We start from the raw sequence: 17975 nt of genomic DNA, 5'->3' as shown, positions 1-17975 counted from the left end.
ATCTTTGACCGTTAAGTGTTCTTGACACATTTAGGAGTTTCCGTTTCATATACATGTTTACCTTCAAAGCATATTTTACTTAGTGATGAGCGTATGAGTCATTCCAAAATTGAGTTCATTTCGCCAGAAAATGGATGTCATATTTGCGTTAAAATATGAAGGAGGAAATGTCTGCCAAAAACAGGAAACGATGGGATATCTTCTCATACGTGAATTGGATGAAAATAGCTGTTCTTTGCTATATCTTGCCGTACAATACAATATGAAGTAGAGATATAGATATCAACAATTTCTATGAATATGAATCCCTTTTTGGCTGGGTTCGCAGGCAGCAGATAGTTTTTTCTTTAGAGAGTAAAGTTTAGCTACAACAGTCCCCTTATGAATTGGCTTGCAGTTTCGAGACGCGAAATTATTCCATGATAAAAAAAGAATTGGAAATGTTGACTCAACCGGATATTGTAATAGAAGACCAATTTTCTTTTGCCTGACCAAGTCGTCCGCTCAAACGTGCCTAATACAAGGTTATGCAATCCAAAGAATGGTAAAGAACGCTTGTTTTTATAAAGAGAATAATGGATAATATTATTGCTATCCATGTTTATGGGCCATACCACTATTCTTATAAGCGTCTACCGCATATCATTTCTGGACGCGCCGCCGGGGAAGCCACATCGTATGAATATTGTCATCCAGCAACATCAGAAGAAGGCAGTACTCGATAAGAGAAATCCCAACCTCCAATCAAAATAGCCTATAGAATTCCTGGATTATAATTTATAATCATATTTTTGTCGGGCATGCGCAGTGTTGGCGCGGCATTGGCTGGCGTTTGTATTATAAATCGCATAATGCATAGCGCGTGAAGTTTTCTCCCGGCGCTCGGCAAGCCTTCACACGCTCATCATGTCGCGGAGGAAGCAGCAAAATCCCAAACACTTAGAAGCTTCGGATGACGATTCCAGCCCCCAAACGTTACCTGGTGAGTGGATATCAAAAATTCTTTTCAGTGATTTAGGATTGTAAAAGTGAGTTTTATATCTGTTCTTTTGACGGGTGTGACTGCAGCCGGTGGGTACGCTATTGAAATTCTTTTGAGCGGAGCGCGCGTGTCCCACTGTCGGCATTTGACCTGTGCTGTTCACTGCATCTATGGGACTCCGTGGCACGCTTCATTCGGGACTTGTCAAGCACGTGGTATCGACACACTTTGGATTCTGAGAGTGAAAGCCACCAGTGTTACTTATTTGCCTGGCCTATTTGCACAGCATCTTTTCATTTTCGATTATTCTTTGGATTTCGTTTTTAAAAGTTGCAAAGTTTTGTGTCACTTGGTGACACTTTCATTTGAAGTTGCGTGATGGAGGAAAGTTTAAGTCATATTTTAGACGGTGGGTGTCTTTTCTTAAGTTCAATTCCCAAATATTTCTTTGACATAATACCCTTGTCTAAATAAGCCATCACTTTTATCTGAAATCGGGAATTATTCAACCTTACAACCACTGATGGAACGGTGTTGCGCTAAAGACATTCGAGCAGACGATATAGCTGCCATGTTTTTTTTCGGTGGCCCATCAAATGCTGTAACTTAAAAGTTCATCTTTTTTGTTTAAGTGATTGCTGAAGGTTCTTGTGCTCATTTGGTGGTTTTTAAACGTTATCCTTCTTGTGTATTGCCTCTTGGCTTAGCTTGGGGATCACAGCTTGGGGAGCAACACCTACAACATCGGAAAAAAGTTGTGTACTTTCAGTGGTTGATAATTTCTCAGGTTAGAGCAATATGTTGTCCTTCTCCTGTTCTCATTTTCTTGACCTGTTGATAAATTGGCGTGTTGCTGATGAATTGGTGTTTACTTCTCAAGTTCCAGAACTTGCTGGTGATGCATTTATGATTGCTTCTACCAGAACTTGCTGTTGATAAATTGGTGTTTGCTTCTACCAGAACTTGCTGTTGATGAATTGGTGTGATCTTCTACCAGAACTTGCTGTTGATGAATTGGTGTTTGCTTCTACCAGAATTTGCTGTTGATGAATTGGTGTTTGCTTCTCCCAGAACTTGCTGTTGATGAATTGGTGTTAGCTTCTACCTAAAATTGCTGTTGATAAATTGGTGTTTGCAGAATACATTTTCACCCTTAGTTTTCTGGATTACCAAAGTAGTGTTTAAGATAGCGGACTTTCCTGAAAAATGGTTGTGAAGCTTTTCTCTTGCAATCCTTGATCATTGACTGGTTTAGCAGGTCAGGTAGAAACATTTTGTTTTTTTATCCAGCTAATATAATAAGGTTTAACTCTCCTAATTCTTCTCAGGTATTAGTTTGACTAATCTGTATTTCTTTCCATTGTAAGTGAATGTCGTTGGCCTGTTGCTGCTATCTTGGCTGCCTTTGCCACAGTCGACCTAAAACATGAGAGGTATTGACAACATTGAGTCCTATAAGCATATTATGATGTCCAGTGGGTTTGCCTGTTGAAGCAAGCTGCCTGCACCATATACAGCAAAACCTCCCTTTCCTCTGTTAGCAGGCATCTTTTCTTTAAGGGAAAGAGAAGTTGGACCAAGACTGCTTGGTTCTATACAGAGTTGACCTCTGTAATCAGGCTGCTTCTCTATTCAGGACTGCAGATGTCAGTTCCAAGGGTTAAATGGTTTAATGTGTTTGTGGATGCTGAGTGACCCAATCCAAGGAAATGTATATTTTGAATCTGGTCAGCTTGTGAAATATTGTCCATCTTGTCCATTGTGACCTCTGAACCTGCAGCCCTCATTTTTACAAAAACATGTCAGACAATAATGCCACATGCAATCATTGCTTAATCTCTGGATCTTATGGGATTTAATGATAAAAGGCCATTTCCACTGACCATTCATATGGTTCTCTCTAGAAACGTAATAACATCATGCCATAACAATGGATTTTAAATTGAAGTTCCTCGTTCATGAAACTTTATTTTTCCGGCAGGGAATTTTTAAATACCAGAACATTCACTGGACATGATTGTTGATTCAGGGGATGAAAATTGTGGACAGCCCCGAACAAAGGTCATTTTATTTTCTGATTGGTTAGATGTGATGCCTGAATAACTATTACATGAGTCTTTGGGGGGTTATTTGCACAAATTAAAAAGTTGGCGGGTCCAGGCCCTTTGACCATCCCAGGGCCTTATGGATTTATGAATAGGACACTAAAAGGGGGTCAAAGTTATTTTCTATATGTAAAGTTATTTGCGCTTTTGTGCTCTGTTGGTCAATTTAAACAACGCTTGATGGGTTTTATGCCAAAATTGGCATTGGAGTTTTAAAGGTTATAAAATCTTTGCAAATAGATATGTCATGTCATGTCGCATAATTTGAATATTGAATAGGATTGCAATAACAGAAAGGGTTTTAGGCAGGGCTGTAATTTAAAAATATGTATATGGTTCAGTTAGTTGGTATTTACTCGGTTCTTAGATGTTTCAGTGTGTCTGGACAAGCACTACAGGTCTGGTTGAGAATGAGTCACACAAGTACATGCACACCCTTCTAAAATCATCGGTAAGACGTTGCCAAAAATTGGTTTATATTATCAAGCCCAAATTGACATCAAGTGCCCAGTGATATCCTGTCCCCTTTTTTGAAATCGGCGACTGCAGGCTAAAATAATGTTTGCTGTCTTGACAACAATCGAGAACCAGCGATGAGACAATCGTGATGGGAATCTCAAAATGTCATCTTCTCGGTTATGTCATCTAGGATGTGAAATTCTAAGGTGGACTATTCAAATTTATTCATTTTCAGAATTCTCAGAAAACTTTTGTAAAAATTCTGTGGGTGGCTGTCTTTGTCTGGGAATATCCCTTTTTGATGTCAGTTCCACATAGACAAGAAAAAAGACCTTGTACGAATGACACAGTCTCTTGTGTAGAATACATGTTATTATCTGTCGTTCTAGGCTGAAATAGTTTAAATATTTTCACTCTTCTTGGCATTTGATATGCATGTCAACTAAAAATTGCCCAAAGCGCTTGTATAAATACATTTGTGTTCAAATACAACTAAAATAAGTTTGATTGAGTGGGTTGCGCAATCATGCAATTACCTTTCCACGAAGCCTTCCACAAAGTGGCATATTCAATTGAGTTGTCATCCATAAGAGATGTACTTGAAAGCTTTTAGAATATATATTGTTTTATTCATGGCAAGGCTGATCTTGATAGATTTAGGCCTTCCATTTTGGAAACACATGCCCTGGCATAATTATGAGGGAAAGGAGTTTTTTTGGACACCAGACAAGACCAAAAATGGCTTGGATTTTGGGGATAGACGCCCATTGCAAAGGCGATTTTGGGGTGACAAAAAGTTGCTTTGCGATGTGTGGAACTTGCTTGTTGAATTTGAAAAAGGGGATTTTTTATTACAGGGTGACAGAGCAGGTGCCCCATCCTCCCCTATGATAATTTCATTAGTTAAAATCCGAGTACAAATTCAGAAGTATAAATGAGATAAAAATGTTTCATACTTTCTTGATACGAGAACTACAATCTGAGCTGAGAATAAGGGGAGTTGAATTTTTCTTTCTCGCATCCTTACGACGCCGTCTGTGATGTTGGTGACCACTGAGAGTACAAAGTATCCTTCACCTTTGTCACATGATCAGGTCCACTAAGAATGGGGCGAAAATTAGCGTTACCGAATATTTTCGGATATCTTTTGTCCGAAGTCATTCTGTGGAAAATGATATTCCTGTGTCATTCTTTTGGTTATGCTAGTTATCTTCTGTATTTGGATAGAAGTTGTATATATGAGACTTATGTGTCATAAGACGTCAAAAAGACGCTTATCTGGCGATAAAGATGATAAAAGTGAAAATAACCAATATCTAAAGTGGATTCTTACTACATGTATATATGACCAATGAATCACATTGGTGAACAACTAGAACTCTATAAAAAGTTGCTGGTCGACAGTTTCTTCTTATCAACTCGCTGGTGTTTGTCATTTCTTCTGATCTGTGATAAGGTGGAAGATGTCAAAAAGTATCAATAACAGGCTAAAAGGTGAAAATATCCAATCATCCAAACCTATATGCTTCAAGCAATCCGTTTATTCAGTTATTATTATGTGATACTGTGGCCAGTGTCTATCATTGGCCTGTTCAAAAAAAAATTGTAATAGGCATTTATTTGTGACTAGAAAACATTGGGGCTTAGAGTCTTAGACAAAACCTGCAGTCTTAAAGTCTTAAAAAGTGATGGACAATAACAAAAAAGAGATGACACCATTATCCCACTGGTCAAATTCTTAAAAAATGGACACTCGTCAACCTCTAAATCTTTTTACAAGAAATGACCAGTTGGTTATTTGGCTCACAATAATAAAATAATTTTCCACTCGAGAAGTTGGCCCAATTCTTTGACAACAATAGCCATTCCATAAAAAGCACCGTCTATAAAATGTGCAAAAATTCCTTTATATTTTTCCCTCCAGATAGCACAGTAGTTACCAACTGCCATCTGCCTTTTTACATAATCTTACAACTTTGTCCCCTCTTTTTCAATTTTGGTCATAAATGCCACCTGACTGAATTTACAGACGAGAACCTGATTGGCTCCAAAACCTTTTGTAATGGGCAAATACTGCATAATAACTTTTTCAAAACAAAATCTTTTGTTGACCAGTATGGAGGGTGTTGGCAGATGTTGTTTAGTTAAGAAGATATTTCAGACAATGAAGCTTTTATTTGATCATAATTACTAAGAGTTAACTTGAGCAATCTTCTACTTGAAATGTTTCATGGAATTCATCAACCAAACGAAAAAGACACCCTGATTGTTAAGGCATCTCCAAAAAAAAAGTGGAAAAGAAGAGAAAAAATAAGTTGTCCAATGTGAATATTGGTCACTTCTCAGCAAACCAATACTTTTGATAATATGCCAATGAGTGTTTTGATACTAACATCATTGGCGTTACAGTGTCGTTTCATGACTCCACGATAATTGACACAACTAGTGCCATCTATTGATTTGGACACTAACTGGTTGATTTGGTCGGGTCGTGAGCACTCATCGATTGCAATGACGAGGAGATGCTGTTCATCGACGAAGCTGGCGTCTTCGTTATTGCAGCCATTGTTTGGATCTGCTGGGTGGTACGCCTCATGAAGATGTCTTGACCGCTTAAAGGTAAACTCCCCCGTGTGATTTGGCCATTATTTGTTACCTGGTACCTTGAACACATCTTCACACACAATGCTCTGAGATTGCAAAGTCCCTTTAACCATGGAGGTATAAATATAACTCCATGCTTTAACAGCTCTGTTATACTCTTGACTGATACAAATGTATAATGGCAAAGGAGTTTTGTCATTGTGCTTCAGGTCAATCTTCACTGAGCTAAGGGGGTCTAGCTTGTTTGGGAGGCTTATAACCTTTACTAGCATTGTACCCGTGGCGCAGGCAGGTTCAAATGGGCTATACCTTGAATAGATTGAATTGCAATGAAAATATAATGCAATATCAAAGGAGCAATATCGAAGAGACAAATTAAACCAACCATTTGTCCACAGACTCGGACCCTGTGGCGTGCTGTATGCGTGCATATAAAAGTAAATCAATTGGTCCGAATGAGATGATGAGGCAATGTGAATATACCTCGTTCCTTAGTCAGCAATATGCCCCTTTTTATACGGAGATGAAGGAGAACCCATATAGGCCTTCACATGTCGGCCTCCAAATGGCTCGGACCAATTGCACTATCACTACTAAAACTTTAAAATGCGTGCTCCTCCTACATGTAGCATGATCTCGGGCAAGGCACTTAGTCGACAGGCAAGCTAGAAGTTCAGCACCGTGAGCAGCTCCTTGATAAGGCCATGCCAAGTTCAGAGTGCCTCTTCAGATACATCAAGTTTTGAAAGCTGTGGTGAGCACATTAACATACCATTGTAACCTTTAATTTGGAAATCCCTTCATAATCAAGGGCTCGCTCTGGCTAATACAGTACCAATATACGATAGACCATCAATTTGACCCCAGCTCCTTACTGCGGGAAAACCCAAGTCCAGCAACCAAAAGTATCAAAATACATTTTTGTTTACATTTGAACTGCACACATGCGTTTGTTTACAATTTCTTTCCCGCGAAATCTCGAAGATCAGGTGACCTACAATCGTGGATTGAAAATAACATTAACCTTGGTTCAGCAGGTCAACACGTGTACAGGCTGTTCCAATCATCCCCCTACAGCCAGCCGTTCAACAGGTAGTGTTATTCACCCCACAGGGAGTGCAGGTGATTCATTAATCCCCTGCATAACTGAACAGCAATGGCTTGGCTTCCGTGAGTGATAAGGAGAATTGACCGTGTCCGATTAAAAATCCCTCATTACTGCTCCGCTGAAGTAAATTTCCGAAAATAAACATGACGTTGCATCAGGATAACATATCACCTGCAAACGTGCAAAATTTCGAGACGAAACACGACCCCCAAATGGCACTTTAGCGAGCCGCCTTATAGTATTATGATATAGATCAAGGTCAAATCGTCATCACATTTTGAGAACACATTGAATAGGTGTATGCTATGTTCATTGTATCAAGTTGGGGTGGACAATTTTATAAAGGGACCAAAAAGGACCCTGGACCAGGGGGTTATTTGTAAATTGGAGGGGCATTTTCATTCCTCAGGAACACATGGTATCCACTGGACCCAAGAGATTGTGCTTGTCAGAGCTATTTACACCTCCAATTCTGCTCTAGTGTTGTGTTATTTTTCTTGCTCCCATTTGGCCTTAAAAAAGGGAACTTCCTTGGGAAAAGGTTTGTGCTTGCTTCCTCAATTAACTTTGTTATTGTTTCTTGACTGATTGTTTGATTGTTTCCCTGAGTCCCATAGCAATTCACCTCATTTCACCCCAATTGTAACATCTCTGGACTTGCCAATTAACAGAGTGTAGAGTTTTCAGAATCCGTTTTCTTAAACTTGGGCCAACTTTTCCCGTACTATTGCGTGGAGACCAATTATGATCTGTTGGTATGTGTCATGACTTCTGAAGGAAACTTGAATTATTGATGCAGGGGATGAAAAAGTGTTGAGACAAATCTTAATATTGACTTTGGGGAATAAAGCATCATTTAAGCCTGTTTATACATTGCTCTGAATGCACAATTAAAAATTCATAATAATTGGACATAATCTTAATGCTTGGAAAAACAGGAGGAGTGATTTTATCCGGTCTTGGGAAAATATGGCATGGCGATTTATGGATGGAGTTTTGATTTCTCTGGAGTAGTCATCTGAGCTGTATATAGAGTGTTGCAGAAAAAGTGCAAAAGTTTGATTGAGATAAAGGCAGCATCCTGCAAATAGCCTCTACATGTAAGCTCTGTACACTGCTGCAAGTAATTACGAATGGCGTACCCCTTTAAATCGCAAATTAGTGACATTTGCGTCTAAGCTCTTCAATATGATGTCATCCCAGAGCAATGTTCTTTGATTTACTGAAAATAGATCCGATGGTTCGAGAGTCTATTCCTACTGAATATCGAGACAGACGTACTCTCAATCCCTCTCTCTGGGGACAAAAAAACATGTCCAGTCGAAATTGTGGCCGGCAAAATCCGGTCATTGGTATACCGAATCCATCACGACCAGTCCACGGGGACCCGTAACTACCCTTGTTGTATATGATGAATCGCCAATATCGTATAATTCTTCCGTTTCCTGATATGGTGGCTCAAAAGCCACAGAGTTATAGATTCATATCGAGAACTAATAGCGATCCTTCGGGCGCGTTTCGTCCGTAATGAGCCATATTGGACCGCACATCTCCATAATACTATTGATATTTTGAAATATGTTTCATAAAACGTAGCGATTTAGGGCTATGAATGATGAAATAATAGCATGTTTGGAGCAGGTTCTATGAATGCAAATGTGGTCGATTCTTATCACTATGACAATAACGAGGTCAGTCAAGGTTAAAAATTCTGATGAACCCATAAAGCGGGTTGTCCTTAAAGGAGGGGTAACAGGAGGTAATGCAGGGTCAGCGCTAGTGAAGAATACATTGTCAATATAGATGGCGCTGCAGGTATACATCTGAAAGTGAAATCAAATGCAAAAAATTTCAACTTGACGTTAAAAACTCCCCTGTAAATTCCATGAGAGGTCTTTACAAGAGTGCAACATTTCTTCCAAGTGAAATTTAATATGAAATACCTTCAACCTAAGTTGTAAACTTTTATGTTCTTTTCTTGATAACCTTTCATAAACGTACTGGAAATGCCAGTAAATTCTTTGTGGAACCCACTTGAATCAGGTATAAAATGGAGGCATTCTGAGCAGACACATCCGATTAACACCAACGTTAAGATATCTCCACGCTTCGAAAGAAACGACCACAGCACTTTTGAATAACAAGATCATAACTTTACTACCGGAATATTCTATAACGCTAGTTTATGGATCCACCGAGGGGAAGAGAGATAACGTGCCAATAACCATCTGTTTCGGATGTACCTAGACATTTCGAAGCACCTTTGCATACCATATCAGTGATTACAAACTTAAAATCATATATTTAGTAATGTACACCTATATATCACTTTCGCTATGGTATTTACGCCAATCTGGAATTTCGAGCATGAAAATTGCCATACATTTTACTAAATTGTATGAAAATCATAAATTGTCTGGTCATGACGGTTGAAGATAATCATTTTCTGTTCATATTCAGTTTCAAATACGGTTTTCAAAGTGGTGTGTATCACTGGACTTTTTGCCTTTGCTCATTGGCATCGCTGGATTCTTTCAAAGCAGTCGTTACTGAAGATGTGTGTCTTGCTGCAGTTTCTTTTTGACTGAAATTATGGCTTAGTTTGTCTTGATAGCATTGCCTGAGCTAAGCTCCGAGTTCAAAAACAAGCATTCCTTGTTTACATGTATTCTTACTTGTACAGTCCAAGACGAACCATAATATGCTGTACTTAAGTCATAATTGGCGTACTCAAAAATGTTACGTAAGGAAATATTCTTATAGTGGCCATCAGTGGCAATAATATTTCTAATGGAGCCACTTTTCGGGTTTTATATGCCATGATGACAGATCTAGATTGAGTAATGCTGTAATCTTCCCAAGAAATTATGGAAATTATATCGACGTATGATCTTCAGTATACTTTTTAAGTTGGAAGTGAGCCATCAACACTATGAGTCACTTTGAGCCTTTTAGTGGAATGATCGACGCATGAGTGCAAACATGCGATTTCAGTTGCTGGGACCTCCGATAGATCCATGACAACATGTCGAGTGCAATTGTTGTCTTGGCTTTGTCACAGGTTGCGATAACTAATTGCCTGTTTGCACGGTGCTTTACTAAAACCCTTACGCTTTGACCTTCAGTGCCAAAAAAATTGGATCTGATGGCTTCCTGACGAAGTGAAAGTTAAACGTAGATCTACGTCACCGGTAGTCGATGGTTCACTGTGTAAAACGTAGGTTAACGGCCATGTTGGTCAAAGAGTTTAAGATGGGGTCCTTGATGAAATACATGTAAATCATTGGTGAATTCCTTCACCGAAATTCTTGAGTATTTTGAAAACAACTTTGAAATATCGCCTCATCCCTGATACCACCTGCATAACTTCAAAAATATTCTCAAATATCTTACAAAATAACCCATTCCACAGAATCTTGATTGATCGGTGAGGAATATTTCTTTTACTTGACCACTGAGAAAGAACTCTATAAAACTCTGTAAATAAAATATTTAAACCGGCACAGCCTTGAGATATGCCATGTCAGAGTGAAAAGAACACCTCATTCGAGATAACATTTTTCAGGGAAGTGATTTTAACACGGTATGAAGAAGATTAGTAGAGGCATCATGTTTAGTTTAGATAGTTTTGAAGAAAATTCGAAGCGATGCTGAAATATTTCTTAAAGGTGGACCATAGGGATGATATAGGGGGTCAAATTGGAGGTCTCCAGGTTATAGATATGCATTTAGTGGACTAATAGTCTAGTTTGATTGAGTGATTGATTAGTACTTGTGCAAGCATGAATAGTTCTAGTGTAATGTGAGATAAAAGAGACCCCTATCAGTGACTATGTGTAACTTTATTTAACCTATTTGGCTCCTGCCTTTTGCTCACTTTTAGTGTTTGAGAGTGTTTAAACACCATGATAGTGAAATAGTCCCTTCATGAATATGTTGGTTTTAATCTTGCAAGCAAACCTTTTGAGATATGTGTGTAGTCTTATATCTCAGGTATTTTTGGAAAAGTTGCACTTGGACTTGAAGGGTTAAAGTTTTTTATGAATGGCAAATGGCCATCCATCTATCCGATGACAGATTCACATGTGCAGTTCTTAACGATTCATTAATTGTTATTTAATTACACTTATCCAATAATAGCACAATGAGCATTTCATTATATTAAAAATAATTCAATTTGAAATCTGATTGCGTATTCAAGCATTTGATGTGATTGTTATTATTCAAAGAATATATCGGTTGTGGATTTCTGTTAAAGGAGGAGTATTTGGAATTGTTGCCGGCACTATCTGCTGTGTTCGTGTATAGGGGGCAGTTCTGATGTGCAGTTGAAAATGTACACTGCAATCTCGGCTGTTTTTTGCATATTGTGTAGACTTCCTCACAAATAGTAATTTGTGGCGCCCTCTGCAACTCTGATTGATGACAATTCTGCTTGCTCTGCAATAACCCGCCAAGGTTGACAGAATGCTTCATTTCGTTTTCATAGTTATAAGTTTTGAACAAATTTGCTCAATTTTCATTGAATGCATTCCGTCTCATGTTGAACTCTCTCATATCAATAAACATGAAAACCCATTATCTGAATCTTACATAACCACTTGCAAATAACTAACATTAAAATAAAATAAAAACACATTCCGCTTCTCAATTATAGACATTATTCATATATACATGACCCTCTTGCATTTTTCGCCTTTGAATATGGGTTTTATTATTGTGCTAACAATTATATACATAAAAAGTTGCATAAGATTCTCTGTGGTGTTTTCGTGCCCGGGCAAATTCCACCGATGATACAAATTTATTTGGCCTTTCTTCCAATTGAGCACACCCTTTTTCGAAAATCGTGATAATCTCAAAGTCGAAGTCATTTCCATAAGCAGATCCCACCTTATTTCAAAATCTCAGAAATTGACCATGAAAGTTTCATGTGTTGACGTTCTAGCTTAAATTCAATAAGACAGGCCGAGAGTGACTTCAAATCTAATGCACACATTCGAGGAACATTTTCAAACAATCTTCAACCAACCTATTAAAAGTATACAAATTCGTTAGATAAATTGTGATGTTAACCTAAAAAACATCATTGGGGGAATATTTTCCTAACATGACTCCAATTCAGATTGTTTGTCAGATCTTATTTATATATTCCGCATAACTTATATGATTGTTTCCTCCTGGTATTTTCAATACCAAATAGCATTTCTTTGTAAAGGGACTCAACTGGTGAGCTAACCTTCAATATTGATGTTAGAATTTACAGTAAAACCAAATTACTCCAAATATTTCTTTCCTCTGCTTACGAAAATATATAATTCCTAATCCAGACAAGAGGAAACGTTTGGCCAACGAAGCCCTTTTAATTGTGTGACAACCAAATGAAAAAGCTGTACTTATCATAGATACAAAAACATTTTTAGGCCCTTCTTCATACAAGTTAACACAAGAAACTTAATTTTTTCCAATCCGTTTTAGGCCTGTACTTGTTTTGATGTGTGGGGTACTAGCAAGGATGTCATGAAAACCATAAATGTTTTGCGGGCAATAAGCCAAGGCCTATGGCTTATATTATCGCTTGATTGGCTTATGTCCCCTCTGGGGTTTGACAGTGGTATGACTGAAGGGCCTAGTAAGAAATACATATTTTTATTTGGGATTTCATCTACGCATTTTGCAAAGATAAGTTCATGCAAGTACTTTACAGTCCAAATCACAATTGACATCCCTTAATCCATAGAGTGATAAGAGTGTCATTGGCACACACAGACGCGAAGCAGGAAGGATGTCAATTGTGACTTGGACTGTGTATGGTGTCAGGCATGCCGTACACTGTTGCTCCAGTTTTACTAACTTGACCAGAAGCAATTATAAAAGAGCTTTTTTAGAAGCAGACCTGTTGTCAAAGCCGATTTGTTAAATTTACCGTTTCATAGCTTTCTGAAAAAAATAAAATTGTACTTCATATACCTATAGGAAAAAAGTTTGTTTCAAAAAAAATATTAAAAATTTTTTTTGGTCGATCAAGTGAGAATTACAACTTTTTTTGGATGAGTAATGTAAAAATAAATGAATTTTCACAATGATCATTTTCGAGCATGACTTCATTGACGACGTTATAACTCATTCCCGAAATAATTTTTTTGTGAGGTGATACAACGTTGAGGTATTCATATTCCATAATTTATGTGCACTGCAAAGTTCACGAAGGGCTTGGACAATAGCAGTTGGGGAAAGAATTCTTAATCGTTTCGAAAGGAATTATAGTCTCAAATAGGGAGTGCCAAACAATATTTCATATCATAAATAGGAATATTAGATTTAGCAACAATCTTTTTGTAAAAATGAGGCCAGAATGACAATAAAATTGTGAATTAGTGTTTTATGACAGACTGCGATCCATAAATTGTTTTTCACAATATATTCAAAAATGTCCTTTATCTTGACACAGGACGTAAATATTATTTTTTTGAAATATGAACAAACTGTCGTCTCATGTCTGTGCAGCTTGGTCATATTAATATTTGCGTCTGTTCCGTTGAAAATATTCGATGGCCCGCTCTTGCATTTTCCTGAGCTCATGAGATGGATAATTTCATATCGACTCGAATTTTTAAACATTGGCGTCGTTTTTCAATCCCAGGTATGGTATTTAGTCACTGAACGTTTCACGTGCTTTTTCAATTTGATTAAAGCTGAATGTTTTGTGTGACCTCAGGAAATACACTTCTCCATCATACTTTGCACTCTCTGCTGTAGAGGTGGATTCCACGGCACGCTCTGCCAAAAAGCAGAAGGCTCAATGAATTGAGATGCCATATTTCCTCATGACATGGCGCTTGATCCAGCTTCTGTACCTTGATTAGAAAAGCCCTACAAGATCGGTCATCATCTTTGAACCCATTAATTGACCTCACTGTTCGCAAATTGTGATGCCTCGCCAAGCGATTTTCCAGTTTGGGATAAGTCGCGTACAAATTAAGGTGACATGGCGAAATGAGGAATTATGACGGTGATTCATATGCATTGTTATGGGTTGGATCTCGCAACGTGAGGGGGAAGGGGGTCAATTACTGTGATACGATACTTTGATTAACCATAATGGTCAAATCGGATGACCATCATCATGGCTTGAAAGCTTAAGAAAATATACACAAGGAAATAAGCTGTTGAGACAGAAGGTCCTGATGTGCAACCTCAGGTTACCACTCTAGAAGTAAGAGCACTGAGGTGTAACCTGTTATCAGTAAAATTGCCCTGACGTTTGGCATATGAACATATAAGAATCAAGGGATAAAGGTGACCTTAATTACTCCCTCATTTGATAAGGAGGTGGGGGTTTGAACGAGCTTTGGTTTGAAGTGTTAGGATTGGGATGTTGCCATCATTTAGTAACCTGCCAAGTTCTGACGTTCAAGTTCCTTGAAGGTGGCAAAGGTAAGCCAGACCCACGCAAAATCTTTCGTCATAAATCTTCCCGTATTAAACGATGTCAGGCGGTGACAGCTCCCATCGCGAGATGATGCCCGCGTAAGTTATCATCTAAATTAAGGAAATCACGAGTGATCTCTTCCACCTCGGTGGCCGCGAAGATGTTACTTTAGGCTGGCCCGGACGTAAATATGGCAAGAGGGTCATATCATCTTCTGGTGATGGTCTATATTATCGATTTTGTCTGTAAGTATAGGCTGGCATCATCCTTTGTACAGTATTAGCCATGTGTAACATGTCTTGTTTGGCTATTCCAGGGTCAGAGTCGATCTCTCCAAGTACAGTATCAGTCAAGAGTAACATGCCTTGTTTTGCTGCTCTGGGGTCCAAATTGATCTCTGCAAGTACAGTTCTAAGTGAAAATAACATGCCTTATAGCGCAAAAGACTTCATTCTGCAATCTAATTTGGAGTACATGTCGAAAGTTTTCAGGGTTTTTCGCTGGTCGTCTCAAGTCTTTATGAAAGTTTGAATGTCGAAAACTGCTCAGCATCCTACAAAACAAACACATATTTTACGAGATTACATCACGACTTGTATAAGAATCCCATGATGCATCATAATTCATAGCGCTCATCGTGTAAGGCGTTATAACAGTGTGTATTCTGAGGGTGTCTTAACTGCTATAGCACCATATTGATAGTCCTTATTATAGAATCCATAAGCTCCTATTAGATGATCTATCTCGTGGCGTTATCTGCCCCTTGGTACATCTCTTGCCCAGCTTCATGATTATTAATAATAATTATTATTCTGGGCTTGACTTTGTGGTCTCTCAAAGGCATTCGGGATTTCTGTGAGTGAAGCGAGAGCAAAGCTGGAATTTTACATCGGGTCATAAATCAAGAGCTGCAACATTGATGATAGATGGCTTAAGTGTTTCTGTGCATTGATATGAATTGAATACTGTCACCAAAACAATGGTTTATAACAGGCCAATATAAGAATCAGAAATGCCTGTTATAAATTTTACCTGAGCTTTGTATACATAAGTTTTTTATTAATAAGAGAATACATTGTATGGTCTCTGATTTCATTTTCTGCTAATGAGGGTCTTTGATAACACTGGATAACAGATCCCAATAACTCAACTTTGATACCGTACTGTAGAATATGCAATAGTGGCTGCAGCACAAAATGATATTACCTAAAAGTCTTGACCAGCCCAGTGACTATGACCAGTGTAGTCATGGCTTCCAGCCACAATCTAACAACAATAATTGTTACATAACATAAAAATCTCCCAAAAACAATTTACAACTTTGAAGAGGGAGCAACAATTCCCCTATCAATGCGTTTGAGCGAGACCTCCTGTAAGAATTACATAATGATGGTTACTCCCTCATATCCGCACAATAACTCTTAACTTTAATGCAACTAACCAAGCAGAGAGTTTTTCAACCACAAAAGACCAAAATACAGTACAAATTCATTGAATAATGTACATAGTCAGTTGCTGTAGTTAAGTTGAACCGGTTAACCATTGTGGTCCAATCGAACTTGACCTTAAATTGTAGGTAAATCTACTTGGGAAAGTGTTGCAAGCTCTGATTAAGTTGAACTGAAACACAATGGAATTTAAGGGATTTTTCTTTTATCGTTCTTGGCATTATATTTGACAATTATTTTCCCTCTATTCAGGGCCAGTATTAGTCAATGGTGACAACTTTTCAAAGCATCAAGCAGGGTGTTTTGGCGGTTATTACATAACTGTCATAATGGTCTACGAGAGGGACAAAGCATTTCCTGCTATAAAGTTGAATTTTCAAAATTCTGCACTCTTTTTGTCATCTGTTGGAAAGAAGCGATCATTTCTCAACTGGACTGGGATTCAGTAGGTATACACAGGCAGGACCGATTTGTAGCAGGAGGACCGATTTGCTCACTTTCTGTGCTTTCTCCTCTTGGTACAGGCATCTTTCATATAGTTATGACAGCATGTGCCGTTTTGGAATCTGCTTGATGAGGTACTGTCTATGTCCCCAATCATTCGATCACTGCCCAAGATGTCAAGTTCCTGATTAGTTATTATTAGTAAAACAGTTTGTCAAATTGACGTCTGCCATAATCATTTCAGCATCACTCTCCTCTCAAAAGAGGTAACAAAGTGCCATTGATAAGCTGCGACATTGCTTTATAAAAATAGTTATGGATGAATCGCGGTTATGGGACATCTTTCATCTTTTGAGATAATGTCGGGGCGCTGGTTTTGATCGCCATCTGTGCCGCTCCCCCACTGGGCACCTGTTACAAAACAAAAAGATGCGAAAAAGATGCAAGGGCTTTGGGCGTTTCAGGAGACGGGACAAAATTACAGTGAAAACTTGGGTCGGTATAAAAGGTCCTTTTGACAGGCTTAAAATATGACAGCCAGGGTCCATAAAATGTAAATTAGGCTTATATTTATTTTTGATTTTGCCCCTCGAATTTGGACCCTGGTAAATGCGGGCAGACGCCATCTGTTCCCACTGAAAGACCTTGAATTGAAACGATGTTGTCATCTTTTACATTTGCCTGCTCATTTAGTGACAATTTTGTCGACTACTTAGTTTTGCAAACAGTTTATTCATAAATAGGGAAATAGGTTTTCACAAGTTTAAACGACTTCCTCTACTCATACCTCACAAAAGTCAATATGGAAATTTCAATAAAGCAAATAATTTTTGTTGGGTTTCCATGTCCCTAGCAAATATCTACCTAACACCTTAAAATTATCGCCTGTGGGCATTTTGCTTTTAAATGGGCCTAATTTTCTGTGTACAATGCTTAAGAAAAACATGGAAAACTAAACATATGTGCAACAGAACGCATCAACAATTCCATCATTTATGATATAACCCATTGAACAATCACAAAAGACAAAAAGGTCGACAATAAATAAATTGGTGGAATATTTAATAGATTTCGCTTTACGCTCTTTGATCTGCTCAGACGGGTTTCTATCAACCAACCCAACCAACCTGGAGAACAGTGCCATGTTTGGAAAATTGTCACTAAATTCTGATGTAATCATAAATTTTTGTTTAATTTTATGACCAAGGATTGGCCTGGACGGAACAAAAAATTGTCGAATCTAAATACTTGTTGTTCAATGTTGATAGAAAGGTCATAACATTCCGAGAGAATTTGTTTTACCATTTTGGTATAAGCTTCTGAATATGAGAATATGTATGGTTTCTTGGTGTGGTTTGTTGACATACAGATTTATGCGACTTTTTTCTGTACT

General features: G+C 38.1%; 1 protein-coding gene across 1 annotated transcript in view; it reads left to right on the top strand.

Annotated features, from left to right (window-relative positions):
- Positions 1–828: 828 nt before the first annotated feature.
- The window catches only part of LOC135495296 (uncharacterized), a 55241-nt gene continuing 38094 nt past the window's right edge, over positions 829–17975 (top strand). Inside the window, exon 1 of the mRNA XM_064783759.1 lies at positions 829–982. Coding sequence (XP_064639829.1) covers positions 907–982 — 76 coding nt within the window. The 5' untranslated portion in view covers positions 829–906. The remainder of the gene's footprint in view (positions 983–17975) is intronic.

This window comes from Lineus longissimus, chromosome 11 (genome assembly GCF_910592395.1).
Source record: "Lineus longissimus chromosome 11, tnLinLong1.2, whole genome shotgun sequence".
Taxonomy (NCBI): domain Eukaryota; kingdom Metazoa; phylum Nemertea; class Pilidiophora; order Heteronemertea; family Lineidae; genus Lineus; species Lineus longissimus.
This window is presented reverse-complemented; position numbering and strand designations above follow the sequence as displayed.